The sequence below is a fragment of the Acipenser ruthenus genome, chromosome 12 (genome assembly GCF_902713425.1).
Source record: "Acipenser ruthenus chromosome 12, fAciRut3.2 maternal haplotype, whole genome shotgun sequence".
Taxonomy (NCBI): domain Eukaryota; kingdom Metazoa; phylum Chordata; class Actinopteri; order Acipenseriformes; family Acipenseridae; genus Acipenser; species Acipenser ruthenus.
Genome location: NC_081200.1, coordinates 41,029,795 through 41,053,387, shown reverse-complemented (window position 1 = coordinate 41,053,387; position 23,593 = coordinate 41,029,795). Strand labels below are relative to the sequence as shown.

At 44.4% G+C, this 23,593-nt stretch overlaps 3 protein-coding genes across 5 annotated transcripts; 2 read left to right on the top strand and 1 right to left on the bottom strand.

The window, feature by feature from the left end:
- Positions 1-257: 257 nt before the first annotated feature.
- Positions 258-5,122, bottom strand: LOC117417424 (peroxiredoxin-1). The gene is made up of 6 exons (XM_034029569.3): positions 4,978-5,122; positions 3,408-3,524; positions 2,151-2,304; positions 1,770-1,892; positions 1,202-1,332; positions 258-717 (listed from the first exon to the last, which is right to left on the bottom strand). The coding sequence occupies exons 2-6, from the start codon at positions 3,511-3,513 to the stop codon at positions 635-637; spliced, it is 597 nt and encodes a 198-aa protein (XP_033885460.3). The 5' UTR covers positions 3,514-3,524; positions 4,978-5,122; the 3' UTR covers positions 258-634.
- Positions 5,123-5,927: 805 nt separating this feature from the next.
- Positions 5,928-14,368, top strand: LOC117416450 (aldo-keto reductase family 1 member A1-like). Its single transcript, XM_034027518.3, has 9 exons — positions 5,928-6,134; positions 7,932-8,023; positions 10,061-10,180; positions 10,339-10,490; positions 11,766-11,961; positions 12,429-12,628; positions 12,716-12,788; positions 13,327-13,413; positions 14,187-14,368. Exons 2-9 carry the CDS (start codon positions 7,943-7,945, stop codon positions 14,250-14,252), a joined length of 975 nt encoding a protein of 324 aa, XP_033883409.2. The 5' UTR covers positions 5,928-6,134; positions 7,932-7,942; the 3' UTR covers positions 14,253-14,368.
- A 1,668-nt stretch (positions 14,369-16,036) lies between these two features.
- Positions 16,037-23,475, top strand: LOC117416934 (histone-binding protein N1/N2-like). 3 transcript variants are annotated; one of them, XM_034028433.3, is made up of 15 exons: positions 16,038-16,253; positions 16,866-16,913; positions 17,943-18,059; positions 18,260-18,340; positions 18,703-18,824; positions 19,358-19,783; positions 20,409-20,476; positions 20,662-20,738; positions 21,178-21,251; positions 21,494-21,682; positions 21,869-22,041; positions 22,208-22,264; positions 22,411-22,485; positions 22,710-22,832; positions 23,277-23,475. In XM_034028433.3, the coding sequence occupies exons 1-15, from the start codon at positions 16,207-16,209 to the stop codon at positions 23,316-23,318; spliced, it is 1,719 nt and encodes a 572-aa protein (XP_033884324.3). In that variant the 5' UTR covers positions 16,038-16,206; the 3' UTR covers positions 23,319-23,475. The 3 variants fall into 3 exon arrangements, with proteins under 3 accessions (XP_033884325.3, XP_033884324.3, XP_034780600.2); XM_034028434.3 differs by lacking the exon at positions 22,710-22,832 and having other exon boundaries at positions 16,037-16,253; XM_034924709.2 differs by lacking the exon at positions 19,358-19,783 and having other exon boundaries at positions 16,040-16,253.
- Positions 23,476-23,593: the final 118 nt, after the last annotated feature.

The following is a 23,593-nucleotide window of genomic DNA, read 5'->3' as shown; positions in this document are numbered from 1 at the left end:
CAGTAAAACACTCAGGGCTAGCTGCTGTGGAGTGGTGGATAGCACAACTAACTTTAGAAATGTACTCTTTAAAATGAATGTTGAAAACCAGAAAACTACCCGCTCTGAACGAACACCAAGGGCACTTACCCTTGCCATGCCTCTGGAGCCACAGATAAAGGCGATCAAATACACTGGTTTACATGCGAGAAGACCATTGCCTTCGTGCAACAGGAACGCATGCAATACCCATGTAAATAACAGACAAGACATCGATACACAATACGTTTTTTTTTTTATTTGGGTCAGACGTTTTTTTGCCACAAAGCACGTTGAGAGTTGGGGGCAGCTGTGAGAGTTAGAACATACCGTTCTCTTCAAAAGAGACACAAACAGATGCCATTCAAGCACAAAACGAAGAAACGGCATCGGCTACAAGCATTGCTATGACAACTAACCGACCCCTCAACATCAAGAGATTTCACAAACAAATGAGCTTTGCTCTCATGTTTCCTCTCTCCCCCCTCCCTCTTTACAGTAACAAATACAAAATAGGTCACAACATTCATTTTTTTCTTCCTGGCACACTATCTACTCGCATCACCAGATTTTTAGATGTTGAAGCTACAGCACTGAGCAGACTCGAGTGCGCTTGCTACTGCTTGGAGAAGAAGCCTTTGCTTTCCTGGACGTTGGGCTTGATGGTGTCACTGCCGGGTTTCCATCCCGCGGGGCACACTGAAAAGGTAGAAAATACAGGGTTAGTTATGTACTACTGGTTTGGGCCCTACTCAAAGATTACAAATGAAAAACTCCTGCTGCCTTTAACAGGGATGGAAATAAGTTTCACTCATTCAAGTTTTTACTACGAGCTTGATTAGCCACAGTGTACGCCAACTTAGCTCAGGGGTGTCTTATCAAACTGCTATGCAATGGGAGTCTTATTTCAATCCTTGAAATCAGAAGACACACCCAAGCTTGGTCGCAGTGTAATCAAGCTTGTATTAAAACCAGGAAAGGTACAAACTGCCATGCAGTGGTAGTCCTATTTCCATCCCTGCCTTTAGGCACCATTCATAAAACTCCATCTAAAAGGTGTGGTATCAGTCTTGGAGCATGTTAGAATAACCTGCCCTCCTTTGATAAGGAGGTTCAGTTAAGCAGAATGGCAGCCTGTCCGGTTAGCGGTGAAACCCCAGTGTCCAGGCGTGCTCATGCTTACCCTCTCCGTGCTTGTCTGTGAACTGAAAGGCCTGCACCAGCCTCAGGGTCTCCTCCACGGAGCGGCCCACAGGAAGGTCGTTGATGGTGATCTGCCGCAGGATCCCCTTGTCATCAATGATGAACAGGCCTCTGGAGGGAGATGGAAGCAGCAAGTTCACAGGCTTTGTTGTAGAACAAGACTGCCATTCAGGAGGAGAGGCTACAGGACGGAGGGGGCATGCTGGTAAATATCTTTCAGAACCAACCACCCGTCCGCATAACCTAGTTTCAAACTTTGTTTCCAGGTTCTAGCATAATAATCAGGCTCGCAGACATGGTGCTGGGAAACACGAGGCATGGAGTGAATACACGCAGCTTTCAACCTGAACACATTCACCCTGCAAACGAGATGCACGGCTTGGGCTTAACTCCACATGGATGGGCACGGGTGATTTAATGCAATGCAATTTCTCCCTAGATGGTAGAACTCCTACATCAGGAGACACCGGTTTACTGGTGCTGGACTCCAGCTGAAAGCAGCTAGTGCAGTAAATCTCTGCGTGAAGCCCGAAGGCCATCCTCCTGACCTGTAGGCGATGCCCTCGTCTTCCTTCAGCACGCCGTAGTCCTGAGAGATGGAGCGCCGCGTGTCCGACACCAGCGGGATCTTCATGTGCCCCAGGCCGCCCTGCTTCCTGGGGGTGTTGATCCTGAAAGGAAAAGCAGAGGCATCCGGAACTCACTTCGGACATTCCCTACTTCTTTACACAGACAGCGACGAGGGGATAGAATGGCTGACCCAGCCATGTGGTTGTCCATGCTGAATCACTGGCGCCTTTTATGATCAGACTCGACAACATTTTGAGATTAACCCAGAAACTAGAGGAGCGCAGATGAGCAAAACAACCTGTAAACATTGAATACGGACTGCATCCCTCATGATTTCATCCCTGGATAGCGTTACGTACCACGCCAGGTGACAGAAGTGCGAGTCCACCGAGGCTCCGATCACCTCGCAGTTGATCTTTTTGAAGTCGTCGGCGCCGTCGCTGAAGGCGATGATCTCGGTGGGGCAGACGAAGGTGAAGTCCAGCGGGTAGAAGAAGAACACCACGTACTTCCCTGCAAGCACAGAACACTGCCTTAAACACTCCCCATTGAAGAACACCACGCACTGCAGTACAAGCACAGAACACTGCCTTAAACAATCCCCATTGAAGAACACCCGTACAAGCACAGAACACTGCCTTAAACACTCCCCATTCAGTAAGCTGGTCAGAGATTTGGACTAGTTCCTTTTAGTATTTCTAGTTAGTGATGATACACATATACACAGAGGGCCTGGGTAAGCACTGCTGGGCTCAAATACACACTAGCTTATCACTGCCTAGCAATTGGATGACAGTGGTCAGGATCTGAAGCATGCAATTTGTGGTGGTTGCTCTTGTGCCTGCACACACAAACATACAGAATAGAGTATAACCTCACAGGACTATCTTAATTTATTCATTTACTAGTGCTTTAACAGCTTATTTACGGGTCATTAAAATCATAAATCCTGTTAGTTCTGTACAACTGGTTACGGAGTGCCAAAGAGTCGATATTTGTACAGCGACACGCCACACTGTTTGCTAACTTGGTCAGAGCGCTTGAAAAATCAGCTGGGTGTTTTGCTTACATTTGTCAGCACACTGTATAACCCAATATTGCATTAGATGAGATTTTCATACTACAGGTGGTACACAGTGATAATGGACCCTGATTACAGGATGCAATACAAATCACCAGCTAGGAATGCAATGAGAATGAAGGCAGGCTTCAGGAAGGACAGCCAGCAACCTAACGGGCTCCAGTTCAGAGAGTTTGCATATGAAGCAGTTTGTCAAGTTATTCATTATTAGGTACATTTTACAAGGAGGACACATTTAGCACTTTCACCACACGACTCACAAGATCATTAGGCAAGTCCGATGACATGAAACCCCCTTTACTGCAAACTAAGCAAAACACCCAAAACTCAGGTTTTGCGGAACAGTTTCTGCAGCAACCAAGGACAGAAACTGACTCCAGAGCGAGCAGTTTAATCCAGTCCAGGTTTCTTCATGAGCTTGTAACAGACAGCGGCACACAGTAAAACCCGGCATGGATCGAGATGCTATTGGACTGTAGTCCTATTGCGAGTGCCGCGGGTCCGAAGCTCCCCCTCACTGCCGTGGGGTCCTTACCTCTGTAGTCTGACAGGCTGATGTCCTTGAACTGGCCGTCAGGCATCACAGCAGTAGCCTTGAAGTCAGGAGCTGGTTTTCCTATCTGAGCGTTCCCGGCAGACATGTTGAAAAAGCCTGCGAGAAATTAAAATAGATCAGTCCCCAATTACTTGCAATCCAGAGACGGCTGACAGTCTGGGTGTTCAATTCTTCTGAAAACAGCACTGCACTTAAATACGCTACCACAGCCTAAATATTAATTAGGGCCAAACCCAAGATTTTGCTTGTTATAGAGGCGCTTGATTTATTCAAAGTACCCTTCCTTTAAGGAGTTAAACAACTGCAGCTTAATGTGAAATGTGAAATTCAAAAGCCAGCAGCTGAAGTACCCCACCCCAATCCCCAATCCATACTAACAATACCATTGATGTTTTACACACCGTTTCATGTTCTTGATTATTTGGTGTGTTGTGTAAACTTAACAGCAATCACTGGCCAAAGCTACATGCAAATGCTGGGTGATGCTGGTGTATTACAGATCAGGAGTGGATGTGGCTTGAAGGACTGGTAACCAAGGCTTTAAAAAACTACAAACTAAATACGTCACTGCGGTTGAGAAGTAGGGGCCACATACACACCATTTACAACCGTGGTACTATGGGGTTGCACCACTATACTAAAAAAACACCACACACACACACACACACACACACATCACAACAACTGGTGCCAACCTTGCACGGTGGTAAATGCTTTGAGTGATACAAGGTTGTTTATTAGTTTATAGCCAAGGTGATAAACTAAAAGAAATCGGTGCACGCATGCGTTTTAAAGTGCAACACAGTCAATGACCTCCGATAAGACATTGAACTTCGGTGACGGTTCTAAACTGCATAGTGGGTCGTATTAGTGCATTGCGTATTTCATTTCGATTAATTTGGGCTGGAAATTGCAGACCTGAACTTGAAAAACACAATTGTCGTTGCAAGGACGCATTATATAATCCTTAACTAATCAAGATGAACCAGTCGGGTTTCTCCAGATAATTGGTATGTACACGAAATAAAAAGCAAATCCTGTAATGAACGGAAGTCTGATGAGTGAGAAGAAACAAGACAAGAGTACAGCAGTTTCGCACATTCTCTGCTCCAACAAATGGCGTACTGGAATACTGCAGCATATAGTTTCCTGAAAACGGTCTTGTTAACAAAACCTTTGTTGTCAAAGAGCAGCAGGTTATTTTAACACGGACTCTCAATTTAACTTCCATTCGGTTCAGTGTTTGAAGCCATTAATCAGGCCACATGATCTGCACTTCATTCTAAAAGCCGACAATACACAATGGCACAATACATTGCCCGTAACTTTAATTTAGTTAAATACCAGCTACAGTTTGTAAACTCGCAAAACAAAATCGTTTAAATAAAAACAGATGCGATATAACATCGTTAAACACACACATTATATATACACGCCCCTTTATTCAAAGCACATGGACCGGTATCAATCCTGTGAAACATACACAAATAATGTTATGCATCATTTGCCAAAGCCATACATTTACATGATAAAACACAACCCCACTCACTGTTCTCGCTCGCTCTCAGTAGCTTCTGTTTAGAAGAAGGAGGAAGCGGCTTTCAGAACCGAGAGATGAAATGTTCAGCGTTTTATACGTCCCACACTTATCGCGATGCTTTCCACCTCGTTTGAATCGTGCAGTGAATTGCGTGGCTGTCTGTTCCGTGCTGAATGAGTATGACTCGGCAGTTTTGTATATGAACTATCCATTTAGACAATATGGGGAAGCTATAAAAACGGCCAACATGATGCTCGGATATATAGTGAAAAGTGTTGAATTTAAATCAAGGGAAGTAATGTTAAAACCTTACAATGCATTAGTAAGACCTCTAGAATATTGTGTTCAGTTCTGGTCACCTTGTTACAAAAATGATATTGCTGCTCTAGAAAGAGTGCAAAGAAGAGCAACCAGAATTATCCCTGGTTTAAAAGGCATGTCCTATGCAGACAGGCTAAAAGAATTGAATCTATTCAGTCTTGAACAAAGAAGACTACACAGCGATTTGATTCAAGCATTCATCCTAAAAGGTATTGACAATGTCCACCCAGGGGACTTCTTTGACCTGAAAAAAGAAACAAGGACCAGGAGTCACAAATGGAGATTAGATAAAGGGGCATTCAGAACAGAAAATAGGAGGCACTTTTTTACACAGAGAATTGTGAGGGTCTGGAACCAACTCCCCAGTAATGTTGTTGAAGCTGACACCCTAGGATCCTTCAAGAAGCTGCTTGATTCTGTGATCAATAAGCTACTAACAACCAAACGAGCAAGATGGGCTGAATGGCCTCCTCTTGTAAACTATCTTATGTTCTTATGTTCTAATAGAATCAACTGCATATCATAATAATTTCCAATTCAACGAAAATACTTTCAAATTCAACCAATCCAAAACCTTTATTGAATCAACTGCTTAATGTGATCAAACTTCAAAGTGAGGCTATGCAGACACGATCACCGTAAGAGGGTTTCAAAGTACACTCTCCTTGCAGAAACCACACCTAAAACCTCGTAACTTCACTTCGGAATAACAGGATGAGCAAGAGAATTTAAAAAAACGGAAACGGAAGCACCACCAAAAAGAAATCCGTTCTACAACAAAACTAATTAATTCCGAACCTTAAACCTCGGCGTCTTCAACTGACCGAGCAGCGCTACACGACCAGGTCTGTACAAATACATTCGCAACTCAAAATAATATGTAAAAAAAAAACGTGTCAATGAAGCAGCGCTCCGACTTTATCGTTAAATGGCCGCTGTCTTGGATTTAAAGTCATTGTAAATACATTGAATACACATTAAAGGTTGTGCGCGCAATTGTAATACAGTTTTGCATGAATCTAAAGTAACAGGCAGCTTCGAGGCTAAATGCCGCGTATATGTATTGAACGCCATTGTGCTCTGTGCAGTGATGGATTTGTGGGTGTGCAATGTTAGTACAGTATTTTGTTAAGTTACATGAGCCTAATTATTATTGTTGTTATTTTTTTGTGGTCATCAAGAAGCAAAAACTAAATAAAACTGCGGGCCTTTGTGTTGATGCATTCCTTTCTAAAAGTTTACCCCGCTATTTGTGCACAGTGGTTTTGCAGTTTTCTCATAGTTTTCCCATGGTTTTCCATGTTTATTCATATGTTTTTACCATACCTTCTTTACAATCCTTACCTCTGTGCTTTACCATGCTGTCACTGTGCTTTATTGCTCTTCCCTGTGCTTTACTATGGGACACGTTTATAAAGGTTAGCACCTGGGATTATAGTTATAATATCCAAGAAGAAACACTTTTGTTGTTAAATAGCAGGTCGTTAAGCAGTCAGTGTTGAGCTAATGAAGAGGGTGAGGACTGGGAGGTAGTAGGACCCCAGATGTTGGTTCAAGACCCAGTAATGACTTACTGAAAAAATAAACAAACATCTATGAAAAAAAACAATACTTTCTTGCACAGTAACACATACATGTTAAAAGTAGTTAATTATATTTAAAGCCACATTATTATTTTGAATTGAATGTCATTTTAATGATCTAAATGGAATTTAGAATGAACTATATTTTAATACTGCTTGTTTTTTTTTTCACGCACCTCTTTCTCTTCCCCCTTGTTTTAAATAATTAAAGACAATAAGAATGCTTTGAAAACAGCTGAGCCAGCAGGTTTAGAATTTTTGGGCGGTACTGTACAGGATCTTCAAGGTTTGGAGCTTGTGTTTGTACACAGCAGTGATGTGTCCCGTGCAAACACATACTCTGGAAATGAGCAGGACTGAGGGAAGTCATGTGACACGTGCACAGCGCCTCACTGCACTTCCATCGTTCCTGTTTCTGGAAAACCAGACTAACCCTTTAAAAGCGTTTTTTTTTTCTTCCTGTTATTAGTCATCAAGCTCAGCCAAAAAAAGAAAACCGATTTCAGTCCTTTTGCCCTCCCAAAGTGCACACAATCAGGGTCGGGGTTAATTCCTGTTCCTTTTTAAAAATCAAATTCCAATTCCCTTTTATTCAATTCCAACACATCGTTGATCACAATTGCAATTAGCAGCATTCTGTTAAAATGAGCTTCTCACGGATAGTGGCAACACATGACTTAAACTGAAGTCACTGTTTGTTAGTCAATTAAACTGGCTTCAAATGAAAGCAGCTGAACAATCAAATTTCAGTTCCAATTCCTCTGAAAGAAGGAGGCAGCGGGCAGACCTGCACACCAGACCCGACACAATCAGAAGAAAGTCATTCAGGTGTGATGAAGCACATCACAGAGGGGGTCTCGTCCCCTCAGGTACAGGTATCCGCTCCACACGCTATCAGAAGGCTGTGTACGATTCAGATAGTGGGAAGGATTGGTTTGGATTGAGTTTCTACACAGCTTGGGGTTCTGGATCTTCATGCCACACACGCCCCCAGACTCTGCTGCAAGACAAATGCCCTGCTGCTTTTAAAAATGTGTGTGTTTGACTTGACCTTGGCAGACACGGCCAGCATGGTTGACTATGCAGTTCTTAACACCGGGAGGAAGATGCCCCTGATTGGTCTGGGCACATGGAAGAGTGAGTCTGGAAAGGTAGGTGTCACCACTGCCCCTGCTCTCCATCTAGTAAAACCAGGAATGGATCACACTGCTCTGCAATGGGAGTGTCATTTCAATCCAATACACATTTCATATTGGGCACAACAATCTCTTTGATTTCAGTACTTTATAAAAGATGTAAAAATAATAATAATAATAATAATTATTCAACAATGACAATCATAGTAATAAAAAGTAAGTTTGCTCATTTCACAGAGTTCCTTGCAGAGAAAGACCCACCCAAAGTCTACGTGCAGCGTAATCCTGAAAGCAACCCAACAGTGTGCCGGTGTCACATGTTTTGTCCTCAGGTTCTACTGTATGCTGGTTTCATTTCCTGCCGGCCTGTTTAGCTGAGTGCGTGTGGCTTTGTACAAGCTGCAGGCCCTTCAGCATCAGCACCATGGTAACCAGATGGAGAGCCTGATAAGTGGGCATGGCAACAATAAACTCTTATTAAAACGCAGATGTGGGCCGCAGATCAAAGCTTCCCTCCCGGCTCTATTCAGGGGCCAACATACAATATATCTGCTCCTTCGCATCAACAAACACTGCTGTGAACTTGAATCCATCATTGCGTACTGTACACTGTTACTGTACACCTCAGTGCTTACTGTACACTGTTACTGTACACCTCAGTGCTTACTGTACACTGTTACTGTACACCTCAGTGCGTACTGTACACTGTTACTGTACACCTCAATGCTTACTGTACACTGTTACTGTACACCTCAGTGCTTACTGTACACTGTTACTGTACACCTCAGTGCTTACTGTACACTGTTACTGTACACCTCAATGCTTACTGTGCATTGTTTAGTATCAATGTACTTCCCTGGACTCTCACTATAAGGAGATGCATAACTTTATTAGCTCTCTTTCATTGTGAAGTGACACTAGAAGGAACTACATGCAGCTGTTTTTGATAAGGCTCTTCCATTGATGGTTTTCAGCATTACTAGAGGACTTTCGTACGTAAATAAAACAGAAATGAATCCTGTAAGGACTTTGCAGAGCTTGCAAATTACGCATCATGCGCTTTCTTCAGATCAGCCAGACTGATCTTTGTATCTGTGTTGTCTGGTGAGAGTCTTGGTTCCTGGTAGAAGGTGCATTGGCAGTGACCTCCTGGAGTGGGATGGCTGTGGTTGGATGGCAGGCTGTGCTGGGATGGCAGTGCTGGGATGGCTTTGCTGTATTGGGATTGCTGTACTGTTATGACAGTGCTACACTGGGTTGGCTTTATTGGGATGGCAGTGCTGTGCTAGGATGGCTGTATTGGGATGACAGTGCTGCGCTGGGATGGCATTGCTGTACTGGGATGTGCTGCGCTGGGATGGCTGTATTGGGATGGCTGTGCTGTGCTGGGATGGCAGTGCTGCGCTGGGATGGTAGTGCTGTATTGGGATGACAGTGCTGCGCTGGGATGGCTGTATTGGGATGGCTGTGCTGGGATGGTAGTGCTGTATTGGGATGACAGTGCTGCGCTGGGATGGCAGTGCTGCGCTGGGATGGTAGTGCTGTATTGGGATGACAGTGCTGTGCTGGGATGGTAGTGCTGTATTGGGATGACAGTGCTGCGCTGGGGTGGCAGTGCTGTGCTGGGATGGTAGTGCTGTATTGTGATGACAGTGCTGTGCTGGGATGACAGTGCTGCACTGGGATGGCTGTATTGGGATGTCTGTGCTGTGCTGGGATGACAGTGCTGCACTGGGATGGCTGTATTGGGATGTCTGTGCTGCGCTGGGATGGTAGTGCTGTATTGGGATGACAGTGCTGCACTGGGATGGCTGTATTGGGATGGCAGTGCTGGGAAGGCTATACTGGGATGGCCATGCTGTACTGGGATGACAGTGCTGCGCTGGGATGGCTGTACTGGGATGACAGTGCTGCGCTGGGATGGCTGTACTGGGATGGCAGTGCTACGCTGGGATGGCTGTATTGGGATGGTAGTGCTGTACTGGGATTCTGTACTGGGATGGCAGTGCTGTATTGTCCCTTTCTCACAGTGCTGGCTCCCTGTCTCTCCAGGTGAAGGAGGCTGTGCAGTATGCTCTGGACGCTGGCTATCGGCACATTGACTGCGCTGCTGTCTACGGCAATGAAGCCGAGATCGGAGAGGCCCTTCAGGAGAAACTGGGGCCGGACAAGGTGAGACTCTGAAACAAGTAAGATAGCTGGGTGAGGGCAGGCAGGCAAGCCGGACAAGGTGAGACCCTGAAACTCTGTCGCTGTCTCGCTCTCGCTCGCTCGCTCACTCTCTCTCGCTTTCGCTATGTCCCTCTCTCTCTTTCGCTCTCTGCCTGCAGGGAGTGAAGCGTGAGGAAGTGTTTGTGACGTCCAAGCTGTGGAACACCCTGCATCACCCAGAGGATGTGGAGCCGGCCCTGCTGAAGACACTCGGGGCCCTGAAACTGGACTACCTGGACCTCTACCTCATCCACTGGCCCCACGCCTTCCAGTGAGTCCCCGCCCAGCCCCTCCTGCACTGCCCGCTGTGGAGCACCGCTGACCGGGGTCCAGGGATGGACATGAGGCACCCCTTGCACAGCACTTTGTCCATTCCTGGTTTCAATATGAGCTTAATAAGACACACCTGAGCTTGTTACCTATACACTGGGGCTAATGAAGCTGGTAATAAAACCTGGAATGGGTGAAACTGCTATGTATAGGAGTCTTATTTCCGTCCCTGTTATAAAGACACAAATACTGTGGAATGACTCAGAGCTTCTGCTAATCCCCATAATAATAATAATAATAATAATAATAATAATGATAATAATAATAATGATAATAATAATAATAATGATATTAATATTAATAATAATAGCAATAACCATCCGTCTCTGTCTGTCTCATGTTAGCATACTCATGCGATCACTATTCGTGCATTTATCCACACTGATCTGTGTTACCTTGTTTTTTTAACTATGCTTTACTACACCTATGCTATTATCTTAAGGGCACGTGCCGTCACAATACACGTTTTGCATTGGGCTTGACAATATGACAAGGGAATTTAAAGATCATTATACACAAAGCTAGCAAGGCCAAGGTCGTGCATACTGAACACAACTTCAAAACATGCACACCTGTCGCCCTCTTTATCTAGTAACGTACCCTGTGTGTGTGTGTGTGTGTCAGGTATGGACCTGCCTTTGTTTCCCATTCAGTGAAAGTCTTGGTGTGTGTGTGTGTGTGTCAGGTATGGACCTGCCTTTGTTTCCCATTCGGTGAAAGTCTTGCTGTGCTCTCTGCAGGAGTCTCAGTCTCCTGTCACTGTGGGGAGTCCTGCTCTCATAGCTGGGTGTCTAATTAGAGTCATGCTGTCTCTCTGCTAACCATACAGGGAACCAGGCAAAGTCCTTAATTGTCTCCTATTCTTTGAATGGAGAAACACACCTGTTATTTTTTAACAAAACTAGAACCAAACAACTCCTGTCCCTGTTATAAACACTGCTGTCCAGAGCCATAGTCGTGCTGTTTGTGTTCCGCATGGTAACCACAATGCAAGGGCTAGTGGAATGGTTTCATGGGACAAAGGCAAGCCAGGACCAGCCCTCCTTGTAACGGTTCCAGGTGGCACTGAATACAGTTTAATAAGATGTCTTCAGCACTCTCACGATGTTTGTTTCTCATTAATGTGGGATTTCCTGAATGAATGAAGCCTGGAGTCCAGGCTTTGTGAAGGGTACTGATTGGGGATCACTGACTGCGTCTGCTCCTCTGAATGCAGGCGCGGGGACACATTCTTCCCGAAGAGCGAGGACGGCACACTGCTCTACGATCACATCGACTACAAGGAGACCTGGAGGGCCATGGAGAAGCTGGTGGAGAAGGGGCTGGTGCGGGCCATCGGCCTCTCCAACTTCAACAGTAGGCAGATCGATGACGTCATCACCATAGCAACCATCAAGCCTGCCGTCCTGCAGGTGAGGAGGCCCAGGGGAGCAGAGCTCTTGTTCCTGCAAGAGCTCTGTGTGCTGTGGTTCTACAATTCAGTACAGAACGTCTGCAATTCAAGTGTCTTCTTTAACCAGTTTCATGTTGTTTGTTTAGAGATTCAGTACTTAACACTGTTCTCAAATGATGCTCCTATCCACCGGTAAGCTCTATACAGCATCAACTGGAGTAGAATAACAAAGGCCCCCTAATGGTCATTTGTTTTCTGATTTGTATTAAACAAATGCAATTCAGTATGTTTAGATATTTAGACAGAACATGGATTCAGTGGAGTTTGAGATTCAGCAGTCGAGAACAGTTCCATGTTACGTAACTTTATTTAATCTGTTAAAAGAAAAACAAAAGGTTTTTGTAAATGGCTCGGGCAGCAGTGCCCAGCGAAGGGGCGCCGCTGTGTGTGTTAATAACGGGCGTGCTTGCTTCCCTCTGTGCGCAGGTGGAGTGCCACCCCTACCTGGCGCAGACGGAGCTGCTGGCACACTGCCGGGCTCGCGGGCTGGTGATGACAGCGTACAGCCCGCTGGGGTCCCCGGACCGTGCCTGGAAGCACCCCGACGAGCCGGTGCTGCTGGAAGAGCCGTTCGTCAAAAAGCTGGCTGAGAAATACGGCAAATCACCAGCGCAGGTCATCCTCAGGTAGCCAGCTCTCCGTCTGGGGGCACCTTGGCAGAAACCTGCCCCGCTGGGAGAGCGCATTGACAGGTGTGTCCTCTCTGTTGACAGGTGGCAGGTGCAGCGAGGCGTGGTGACGATTCCCAAGAGCGTGACCGAGTCCCGCATCCTTCAGAACATCCAGGTGAGAACGCTGGACGCTCGTGCACATGGTAACAAAATCTTACTGTAACATCTGAACAGCCTTCAAACTTGGCAACTTAAAAAAGAAAATTCTGATTCCTCTGACGGGTTTTCTTTGTTTGGAGGGAAGTTATTCCTAATTATAAATAGTGCCAGACTATAAAGAAAAAAGGATGGTGAATCTTTTTATGTTGTTTTTCCATTGACCCTTAAATGCCCCAATGGGTTTCTGAGGTTCAGAATTATTTCATTATTTTAGGTGCACTGACCTCTTTTTTTCTTGTTTTGAGTCCCCTTGTTTAAGCAGTGCTGATGCTGACAGTTTGACACCAGTAGGGGGGTGGTAATTTGCCCGGATTACGTTTCAGGAGGAGGAGGAGAGGGGGTGCTGGTGCTGGTGATGGATTGAGATTTTTCCACATGACTGATATTTTTTTATTGTCCCACTTAGTTGAATAATTCATTTGGGGGGGGGGGGTTCAAACCCCTAACCCCCCAGCTAGGACACTGTCTGACCCTGTATGTGCTGCTCAATGCAGGTGTTTGACTTCACGCTGGCGGATGAAGAGATGCAGGCGATGGGATCGATGAACAAGAACTGGCGCTACATTGTACCCATGATCACAGTAAGCATGCCTAGCACAGTGCGGACAGTGGCTTAGAAAGGGTTCCCACAGTGACAGCACAGTGAAGTGTGATAAAGCACAGTGACAGCACAGTGAAGTGTGATAAAGCACAGTGACAGCACAGTGAAGTGTGATAAAGCACAGTGAAAGCACAGTGAAGTGTGATGAAGCACAGTGAAAGCACAGTGAAGTGTGAGAAAGCACAGTGAAAGCACAGTGAAATGTGGTAAAGCACAGTGAAAGCATGGTAAGGTATAGGTAAGCACAAGTATGGTAAAGTATATTAAAAAGCATGGCAAACCAGGGTTACTTATGGTAAATGCATAGTGTAACCATGGGGGAAGCATGGGAAAACTGCAAAAATACAGTGGTGAACTTTGATAAGAGGTCGGAGTTGGGTGAAATTGACCTGATACAGTAACTGAAAACAGAGGTGTTATAATCTCATCCTTTTCAGTATTCATTTTGAAACAGTAGGGCCATTGGGTAATGTAATGGAGAAGTGATACTGACATTTAATATCAATGGTTTCTGATCTGTTACTGGCTGTAAAGCATTGCGTGTGCAGTATTACTGTCTATCTAGAAACCAGCCTGTTCTCTGATCTGTGATTGGACAGAGCTAGTTCATATCTAGTCTTGTCTGTGCCCTGATTTGCTGCCACCTAGTGGTTCTTGCAAGTCTGTACAGCTGTGCGATGTATTTTGTTGGGATTGCACGGGAGCCTGCTCGTCCACAGTGGTAACGCTGCTGTGTTGCTCGCTGTCTTGCAGGTTGATGGGAAGTCTGTTCCCCGGGATGCAGGTCACCCCCACTACCCCTTCAACGAGCCCTATTGAGATTCACGCTGCCCCCTCGCCGTGCCTTCACACTCCTGCTGTAGTGTGGCAACACCTCACTACTACTGCCTTACCTGCTTTGTCACTGACCAGCAGAAATAAACACTCGTCTTTAACTCATGGTCTTTGTGTCCCGGGATCTTTTACAACGTAACACAATACAATACACATTTCTGTAGCACCTTTCATCACAAGAATCCCAAAGTGCTTCACACACACACACATACACACACACACACACACACACACACACACACACACCAATAAATTCATAAATAAATGAACAACAGTCTAATTTCAGTTAAAAACGAACACAGCATTTTATTAAGTATACATTAAAAAAGAGACAAAAAGGTGGTGTTAATTGTATAATTGGAAAAACTGAGATAAAAAAGCTACTGTGTAAAAATACGTTGTCAATGTTGATTTGAAAAAACAGTAGGAGTCCCAGCTTCCCTGACAGAGAAAGACAGAGCATGCCAGAATTCAGGAGCTTTACAAGAAAGGGCCCTTCCTGCCGTGTTTGTATTCGTCCTGGAGTAACCAGCAGCACCACAGCACTGTGGAGGCTGGTTCTCTTAGAAATCCCACATTCATCCAATAGGAAACTTGCAGAATATTACTACTATGGTATTGACAGCCAGTTCATATTGTGTGTCTATTGCAGTAATATTGTATCCTGATGTATCTAACTTGTGTTCAATCCCTGGTCCTGGCGTTCAGTGTCCTGGGAAGGGATATTAAATTCCCGGGACACCTTCCTCAAAACCGGGACGATCCAGGGAAACCGGGCCAGAGGGTGACCCCGGTGACTGGGTACCTTTTCACTGAAGTTAGTTTTGCTTTGCTTCAGTTTGGATTGTGTAGATATTTCAAAGACAACGCTACAGATGCTACTCCCTAATGCCTCATTGCTGTCCGTGGTGCAGTTCAAACTCACTTTTCAGTGGTCTAGCTGCAATTAGACCACATGCCCTACAGCAGCTGTGTCTGTGACGGTTCAGATCTATACAGCATGCGGCTGGATTTGACATATCTGCATATCCTAAATGAAGCTTAAAAAAAAAAAAAAAAAAAAAACACGAAAATAGCCAATCACAATATAATGTTATTAAAGTGAATTCAAGGTTTAAAATGATTTAAAACCATTGGTTAGCACGACTTGAATCTAGTGTAGGGGCTGTGTTTTCAGTATAGGCCTCTACTCAAGTCTGATTTTGTATAGTACTGAGGTGTAGATCTGGATGTAGTTTCCATCCATGGAAAGTTATCTTTTTTTTAAAATAAAGATTTAAGCCAGTTTCCCTTTTAATTATAAGTGCATTTGTTTTGGAATCCTGTTGTATGTGTTTTGTAGTTGGAGTGCATGTTATGACATCATGTGTGGATGAATAAATAATACATAATCAACAAAAACAGCGATACATTATATTCACACCGAACCGGCTGCTGACCTGAAAAACGTCAACCGAGCTGCATTATATGTTTTGGCCGAGAGGTGGCAGTAACGCAGTGACCAGGGGACTGTGATGAATATGGTGTCCCTGCTAAAATTCGATAATGTCTCTTGTCTGAGATTCACAACAGACACACTGTCAGCATTCAATATTGTATTTAAAAAACAAACACTCAACAAAATAACACTATAGTGTGACACAGATACACTACCGATGGAATACTAAATAAACACGCTCTGGAAATTAACAGCGTTACTGTCCCTTTAAATTTTCTCCCGCAGTTTTGTTTCTCGCTCGCACAGCTAACACAGGTTAAAGTTCAGCGGAAGTGAGGGTTGGTTCTGTATTTAAACGCGCCAACAAAAGCTTATGAAAACGAAGACAAAGAGAGCGGGGACTGCCATTTTCATAGAGACAGGGCTGCTGTGGAGAGATTGCAAGTTTTAGCTATTAACACAAACTTTTTGTTTTGTTATAAATACACTTTTTTTGTTGGCATGCCTGAAGAAACTGCAACCGCGTCTTCGGCTACAAAAACGGAGAGGTGAGGGTGGACTAGTGTAGATAAATCTTAGGAAACGCGTTTCGTTTTTAACAAAGATCCGATGGGAATGAAAAGGGTGGCTTTTGTTACTGCTTTGAGAACACGTCGCTTCAGTTTTGTGTGGACGCGAAGAAAGCCTGGTGTTGTGCTGGTTTGGGGAACATGGTTGCGTGTATACGATTTTCGATTGGTATGCATAGTAAACGGAGATTTATTTCTTTGACTTGAACACGATACTGTTTTTCTTTTTAAAGCTAGTATTGCCGGGGCTATGTGTGTGTTGAGACTATAAACTTGAAATTAAGAGGACGCAAACGAGCCGGACAACTGAACAGCAGCCGACTTTTTTTTTTTTTTTTTTTTTTTTTTTTTGCTGTGTCTAATACTAATTAATAGTCGAAAGGTATGCGCGCGTTTGTTTAGACACAAGTTGTCTAGAGCTCGCATTGGATACTCCAATGTACTTTATGGCCATTGCTGGCTTTCCCTGCAAGCAGTCTAGTATACTGTTCTAGACTGACTGGTTTGTTTGCTGTCCTGGCACACTTGTTTGTTGTGTTTTTATTATTGCTAGCTGCATGTTAACATACGGGCTTGTCTTTGTTTCCTCAGCATGGATGAAGGAACCGCCGCTTCCTCCAGCGCCACCGCTGCAGACGGGTGAGCAGAAACTAAGCGCACTTAAATTATGCTTTTATAATTTTTATTTTTTGGGGGGGTGTTGCGGTTTTTGGTAAACGATGTTTGCCGATAAGTACATGCCGAATTTAATGTTCAAGTTACCGGCATTGCTTTTGTAAAAGCAGAATCTCTACTTTGCATTTCGAACTCCATTTCCCAACATCCCCCCCCCGCGTAGAGCATGCGCGAGAAAGCTTCCCGCGTCAGTTCGTATCTGGTTTGTTGCACACTCCTTTTACATTTTCTGTACCATCCAGAAACGGCACGCAATGCCTGCGGCCAGCTCAGAAATGTGTGCATTTACTACAATCAAATCGGTCTTAACCAATTTTAAAACGATTGCCTAAAAGGGAGTTTTGATTAAGTTGGACTTGTTTTATTTCTGTGACCTGTTTCATTGATAGTACTGTTCATATTGCATTACTGTATGCATACTGAATTGGGTAGGAGTTTTTTGCAGTCCTAATTTTCATAATACAGCAAAACAAGCTTAATTTGCAGTGTAAGCTGCTGGAATCCCCTCGGACTAGGCTGTAGTCTGGCAAAAAATGTGTTCTTTAAAAAGCTTGACCCAGCACAGTATACCAGGAGCCACACTTGAAATAGTCCCTTCACGAACATGCTGTCAAACCAGACTTCTTACAAATGGGATATCCCTTAACATGGGAGTTGTCCCCCACCCCACCCCACCCCACCCACCCTGACCACGTTCGATGCTCCAGGTTATTACTATTGATGGTTATTTAAACGCACAATGACAACGTGTGACAGTGTTCTCACTTCAGAATATGCCTGGCTGGATTAGTGCAGCTGTCCATCCTGTAGGACTGCTTCAGAGATTACTCGCTCCGGAGTCCAGCACCCTTGCTTTACAGTGGCGTTCTCAAGTCTGTTCTGAGAGCCATTCCAGTCCTCGTCTTTATTCCAAGCAGATCCTAAATTTAGTCAACCGTTGTAGATGCTGGACTGGATCTCGAGTGCCACTGCTTTACAGTGTCTGTCTTGCAGTGCTGGTGTGGATGTCCTGGAAGAAGCCAGTAAGCTGATCGGCACAGGAAACAAGAACCTGGTGATGGGTGACGTCCCCGCTGCAGTGAATGCGTTCCAGGAGGCCTGCGGCATGCTGTGAGTACCGTTGCATTGGGATTCATCTGGGTAAGCCTTTCATGCATGGAGATGGACATTAAAATGTTAAATGTGGTTATCAAATCTTTAATTTGTGGCACTCACCCCAGCAAGGAGAGCACAGTGTGAAACCAATTATGGCTTGAATCCATAGCTCTGTCAATTTAACACTATTTATTTTGTATTCCTTCCTCCAAAAGGGCCCAGAAATATGGTGATACGGCAGACGAGTGTGCAGAAGCATTCTTCCTTTGTGGGAAATCTCTTTTAGAACTGGCAAGGTAAGAGTTGCTTTAAAATCTAAAGACTTATTGCAGACTAAACCCTCCCACACATCCTAAAATATCGGAAGCAATTGGTCAAACACAGCATGCACAAGCACTGAGTTACTGCAGCATATGCAACGGTACAGCAGACAGCATACAGTAATCAATAGGAAGCACTGAAGGGGTTAAAATACATCTGATCCCACCAAACCTGCATTCTGTGTTGCCTTGCTTCACTCCCAAGTTTCTGGTGTTCACTCCAATACTCCAAATGCAACACCTGGAGTATACAGACCTAAATGCAGATATGTTGGGATCTTACTTTACTGTCCTGGCCATCCAGCATGCTTTGTTGTGAATGTCTCGTTGTGTTGCAGAGTGGAGAATGGTGTCCTGGGTAACGCTCTGGAGGGAGTTCCGGAGGAGGAGGAGGAGGAAGGGGTAGGGGAGGGGCAGAAGAAAGAGGATTCCAAAATAGAAAGTGCAGACAACCTGGACGGTTAGTATCTTCACTCCACAGAGTGACGAGGTGGCATTGGCTCCTAGTGAACCACTTCACTGCTGACATTGTGCCTTCCATGCAGTAGAGGCTCAGTGAAGTGTGGCATCTTCCTTCACTTAAGGTTACTATTCTAACTTATTTTAACTGCAAGAGCTAAGTGTTAAATGTAATGTATGAAGTTACAGAAATGCAGTTTGTTCAGATTTGTTTTTCAAAGAATTAGGTACTTTTTAATGGGTTAGCTAGGAAATCCATTCTCTGCTTGACTTGATCAAGCAGTCTGATGGCTATACAGAAACTAATGGAATTTCCTTTTTGCAGTGTTGTGGTATCTGTAGTTGAATAGCCTGATGTCTAGTCATATTGACAGCTGGATTTTAAACTACTTTTGCAGCATGCCGTTTTGCTTTTGTTTATTTGTCTAATTTCTAAAATGTTGGAAAAACAGAACACTTTTTTTGGAGAGAACAAGATTTGAATACAGAGTTCTTTTAATACCTGGTTTTGTACTTCCTGTCGTCGGTGTGTAGAGAAAACAAGGGATGAGCTGAGGGAGCAGGTGTACGATGCCATGGCTGAGAAGCAAGGAGAAGGGGAAGACAAAACTGAGAAGGAGAGAACAGAAGAGAAATCGGAATCTTCTGAGAAAGCAGAGGAGGACAAAACCATAACCCCGACAAAGGAAGAGAACAAGACAAAGTCTCCAGCAAAGGAGGGTGAAGGAAAAACATCTCCAAAGAAAGAGAAGGGTAAAACTCCGGAGGAAGAAGAGAAGGAAGAGGCAGCAATGGAAGAGGGGAAGGAGGCGGAAGACCAGTCTGAGAAGGAGAGCAGTCTGCCTGATAAGGGGGATGATTCCAAAGAAGCAGAAGAATCGAAGAATCGGCCTGGTAAAGATGGAGAGAAGGGAGCCACAGAAGAAACTGCTGCTGAAGAGCCAATGCAAGAGGGTGAAGGTAAACCTGGGCACACAGGGGGCAGTCTTGCACACGTGGTGGTCTTGTTGCACTTGCTGCTGCTGATGGTGGCGGCAGGCTGGGATACCGATCTGTATCCATGGGACACGGTGGACACGTTAAAATGACAACTGGATATTTTGATCAACCTCCTGAAGTGTGACACGTTCAATACACAGCGTATGCTGCAAATACGTCCACCAGTGTGGTGGTCTGTCTCTTTTTTTTTTTTTTTTTTTTTTTTAAATGAAAGACTAATGTGTCTTCCTAACTGAGCACCTGGGGAGTGGTGTGTGGGGTGTTTTTTTTTTTTTTTTTTTTTTTTTTTTTTGTGGCTAGAATTGTTGGAAAATAATGTAAAGGGTTGACTAATCTCCCCCCATCCCTACTATTAACAAAGGAAGAACTGCACATCGAGGTTGTCTGGGCATTTCCTCAAATATAGAACTGCTAAAGCTTTGTAATGGTTGAAACATGTTTTTAAACATGCTACGGTATGATTTGAAGTAGAGAAACAGACTGACTTTGTAACAGAGCCCCGATGTGAACTGCTTCATAACCTAAAGGGCTTGAGCAGAAAGTTCACGCTGACTGAGTGGCTAGTGATGCCTGCGTTTTGTTTCAGATGGAGAGGAGGGAGATGAGGAGGAGGAGGAGGAAGGTGAAGGGGAGGCAACAGCAGAAGACGAGAAGGTGAGCACCTTCAATTAATAGCATTAAAACATTGCTCAGGCAATTTGGATCTTGGCTGTCATTGCGGATAGTGGGCTCCACGATACAACTCAATTTCTGCGGCTTTCATGATCCTTTTTTTTTTTTTTTTTGTGGGTTTATGTAATGTATTCTCTAGAAAACCAATCCCATATAATGTCTTTCAGGAGAGTGAAGAGGAGGAAGTAGGAAATTTGCAGCTGGCTTGGGAGATGCTGGAGATCGCCAAAGTGATCTATAAAAGGTAGTGCTGTGCATGAATCTGCGAGGGATTTGAAATCTGGATCTCCTTGTGCTGGACACATAGTACAACAAAGTGTGTAACAGTAATTCAACATTCATCAAATGCTGTTCAACCACGACATATAACATTAGTTATAACATTGAGAATTAAGATCAAACCATATCGGTATACTGAGTAGACCATCAGTGTGGACTTCATGTACTTGTTACCAACAGAACTAATATTCATCTGTTAATTGTAGGGCTTAAATATATAATGTTGCAACTTTGTAAGCCTTTTAGTTTACACGTTGAGAGACTAATACATAACAAAAGTAATATTTACCACATCTGGGTGACCCTGACCCCGGACAGGTTGCTAACTTTGTGCTTTATTTACATGTGCCACTGTACCATATGTATTCAATACATGTATAACTTGCTTTCTCCATTTCTTTAAGGAAAGAGTCAAAAGAAGACCAGCTCTTTGCTGCTCAAGCCCACCTCAAGCTTGGAGAAATAAGCGTTGAATCGGGTTCGTTCACCTTTCTCAGATATGGACTGCGGTGAATTAAACTTTCTTTGAGAAATTTCAAGTGACCGATTTATTGATCCCTGTCCTAAGTTTTGTTTCTGGACCTGATCTTGAAACTGTAACATAGCTCGTCCTGAAGTTTGGTATTTCCATGTGAAGCCTGTAATGTATAGTGTGATTCAGCTGTGTACATGTCCGCTTTTTTTGCATTGAGTGGCCGCATTAACCCCTGTGTCTTGCAGGGAACTACCCACAGGCGACTGAAGATTTCCAGGAGTGCCTGGCCATTCAGAAGAAGCACCTGGAGCCCCACAGCCGCCTACTCGCAGAGACCCACTACCAGCTGGGCCTGGTCTTCGGCTACATCAACCAGTACGGCAAAGCCATCGAGCACTTCAACCACTCTGTGGAAGTCATAGAGAGCCGGCTGGGTAAGTACCAATGGAGATTGTGGCAGGAGCAGGTGTTAACACAAGTGCCACTTGTGCACAACGATTTATCAACTAGGGTTCTTTTTTCCTGCATGATTTCATTTTGGTTGCTGAAGAAACTTTTGTGTTTTGTAAATCTGCAAGAGGTTAGTTTTGCTCAAGCTGTGGGTCTGTTTCTTCCACCAGCCATGCTGAAGGATGTCATTGACAAAGCAAAAAGCGATGATAATGTATTGGAAGACAAAAAGGAAATGGAAGAAATAAAACTGCTGCTTCCTGACATCAGAGAGAAAATTGAGGATGCCAAAGAGGGCCAGAAGACTTGCAAAGTGGCTTCTGCAGCGATCCTGGAGACGCTGGTATGTCGGGTCATTGGAAAGCTGGTCCAAGGGGAGGAGGGGGCGTTCTTCTCTTCAATGGGTTCTGCTGCAGCACATGGAATGCACCTTGTGCATGAATGGCTATGCCTTGTAAACTGTTCAAGAAGAAACTAAACGTGTTTCTTAACTGGCTTTTGATTTGCAGACTGGGGGCTCTACATCTGGATTTTCAGGAGAGCATAGTGGGACGTCAGCATCCACAGTAAGTAGCGGCAGTGCTGGAAATACCTTAAACGTGGCTGTGGTGTATAGCCCCATTGCTGTAGTTGTAATTTTTTTTTATAGTAAGTGCTTTCACTCAATAGAATGTGACCTTCAGCTGTGATACTGATTGTGTTTTTATTGCAGATTCCTGTTAAAGCAGCTGAAGCGGCTTCATCCTCCAAGTCTGTATCTGACATCTCCCATCTGATCAGAAAGAAGGCAAGTATCTGGATTTTAGATTTGAAGCCTCTAACTTGCTGCTGCTGCTTCAGCAGCCTTTTAAAAAGGATGTGACTTTGCAGTGCAGAATAAGCTACAGCAATGCACGAGGAAGGGGTGCTTGCGGGTTTCAGGTAGTTTTGGTGGTAGTGTGCCATGCTGCATTGGCAGATGATGGGAGGTCTGAAACATTTGTTCTCCCCTAATCTCTGTCCCTCCTGCAGCGGAAACCTGAAGAGGAGAGCCCCACAAAGGACAAAGATGCTAAAAAAGCCAAGCCCAACACCTCAGTCAATGGCAGCGGGGACACTGCCACCAACGGCAATGCTGTTGAGGACAAAAAGGAGGCGAGTGAGCGGTCTAAGACTTGACTTCAGTGTTTAAAACTTGTTTGACAGCGCTCTGTGATGACTGTCGATGGTCCCTTTTTAACAGCTGCCATTGTCCTGCTGCAGCTTGTGCCATCTAAAGAGTTGTAGATGCTAAAGGCTTGACTATTCGGTGTGCTTCAGTTTTCTGCAGGCTTAAGTGCCCTGAAATATCCATGGCTATACATGGTTAAACTGTAACATGACCAAGATCGGTGTGGCTTCTATTCCTGATGCCATTGCAATGCCTTCAATTATGTTGGCTAAAACCTCCATGCATTTGCAAGCGGTTGGCTGCATTATAAATAAAATGGCATGAGACCGTGCTCTAGAAGAGGGGGTAGATAAACTGTATGCTGTCCCTGGATTATTGTTCTAATTGCTCAGACCTAAAATTGTCACTCATGGCTCCTGTTTCCACAGCCTGCAAAACCTGCTGGTGCCGCAATGGAGACATCGGTGTGATGGTGCTTCTTGAAGGTGGCAGATTTCCCCCCCCCCCCCCCCTCACATGCAGCTCTTGTGTTTTTGTACATAAAGTATGAGTCCAAATGTCTGTCTTTCAACATGTTTTTTTTTGTAAAATTGTAGTACATTTCAATAAAGGTTATTTGCAAAAGTGGAGTATTTGGACCTGCATTTAGTTAAAATGGCTGTCCACTATACTGAATATCTAATGTTTAAACCAGAGTGCCATTCACGTCATGTTTTAAATGGGATCTAGCTGACATGAGCTGTTC

What these genes read in the sequence shown, in the direction of transcription:
- LOC117416934 (XM_034028433.3), top strand. Translation starts at nt 16,207, where the DNA reads ATGCCTGAAGAAACTGCAACCGCGTCTTCGGCTACAAAAACGGAGAG. An exon ending in GCCAATGCAAGAGGGTGAAG is followed by an intron (nt 19,784 to 20,408) that starts GTAAACCTGGGC and finishes GTTTTGTTTCAG; the next exon opens with ATGGAGAGGAGGGAGATGAG. An exon ending in AGAAATAAGCGTTGAATCGG is followed by an intron (nt 21,252 to 21,493) that starts GTTCGTTCACCT and finishes TGTGTCTTGCAG; the next exon opens with GGAACTACCCACAGGCGACT.
- LOC117417424 (XM_034029569.3), bottom strand. Translation starts at nt 3,513, where the DNA reads ATGTCTGCCGGGAACGCTCAGATAGGAAAACCAGCTCCTGACTTCAAG. An exon ending in GACGAGGGCATCGCCTACAG is followed by an intron (nt 1,333 to 1,769) that starts GTCAGGAGGATG and finishes ATCTCCCTCCAG; the next exon opens with AGGCCTGTTCATCATTGATG. An exon ending in CACAGACAAGCACGGAGAGG is followed by an intron (nt 718 to 1,201) that starts GTAAGCATGAGC and finishes CTACCTTTTCAG; the next exon opens with TGTGCCCCGCGGGATGGAAA.
- LOC117416450 (XM_034027518.3), top strand. Translation starts at nt 7,943, where the DNA reads ATGGTTGACTATGCAGTTCTTAACACCGGGAGGAAGATGCCCCTGATT. An exon ending in GGAAGAGTGAGTCTGGAAAG is followed by an intron (nt 8,024 to 10,060) that starts GTAGGTGTCACC and finishes CTGTCTCTCCAG; the next exon opens with GTGAAGGAGGCTGTGCAGTA. An exon ending in CACTGGCCCCACGCCTTCCA is followed by an intron (nt 10,491 to 11,765) that starts GTGAGTCCCCGC and finishes CTCTGAATGCAG; the next exon opens with GCGCGGGGACACATTCTTCC.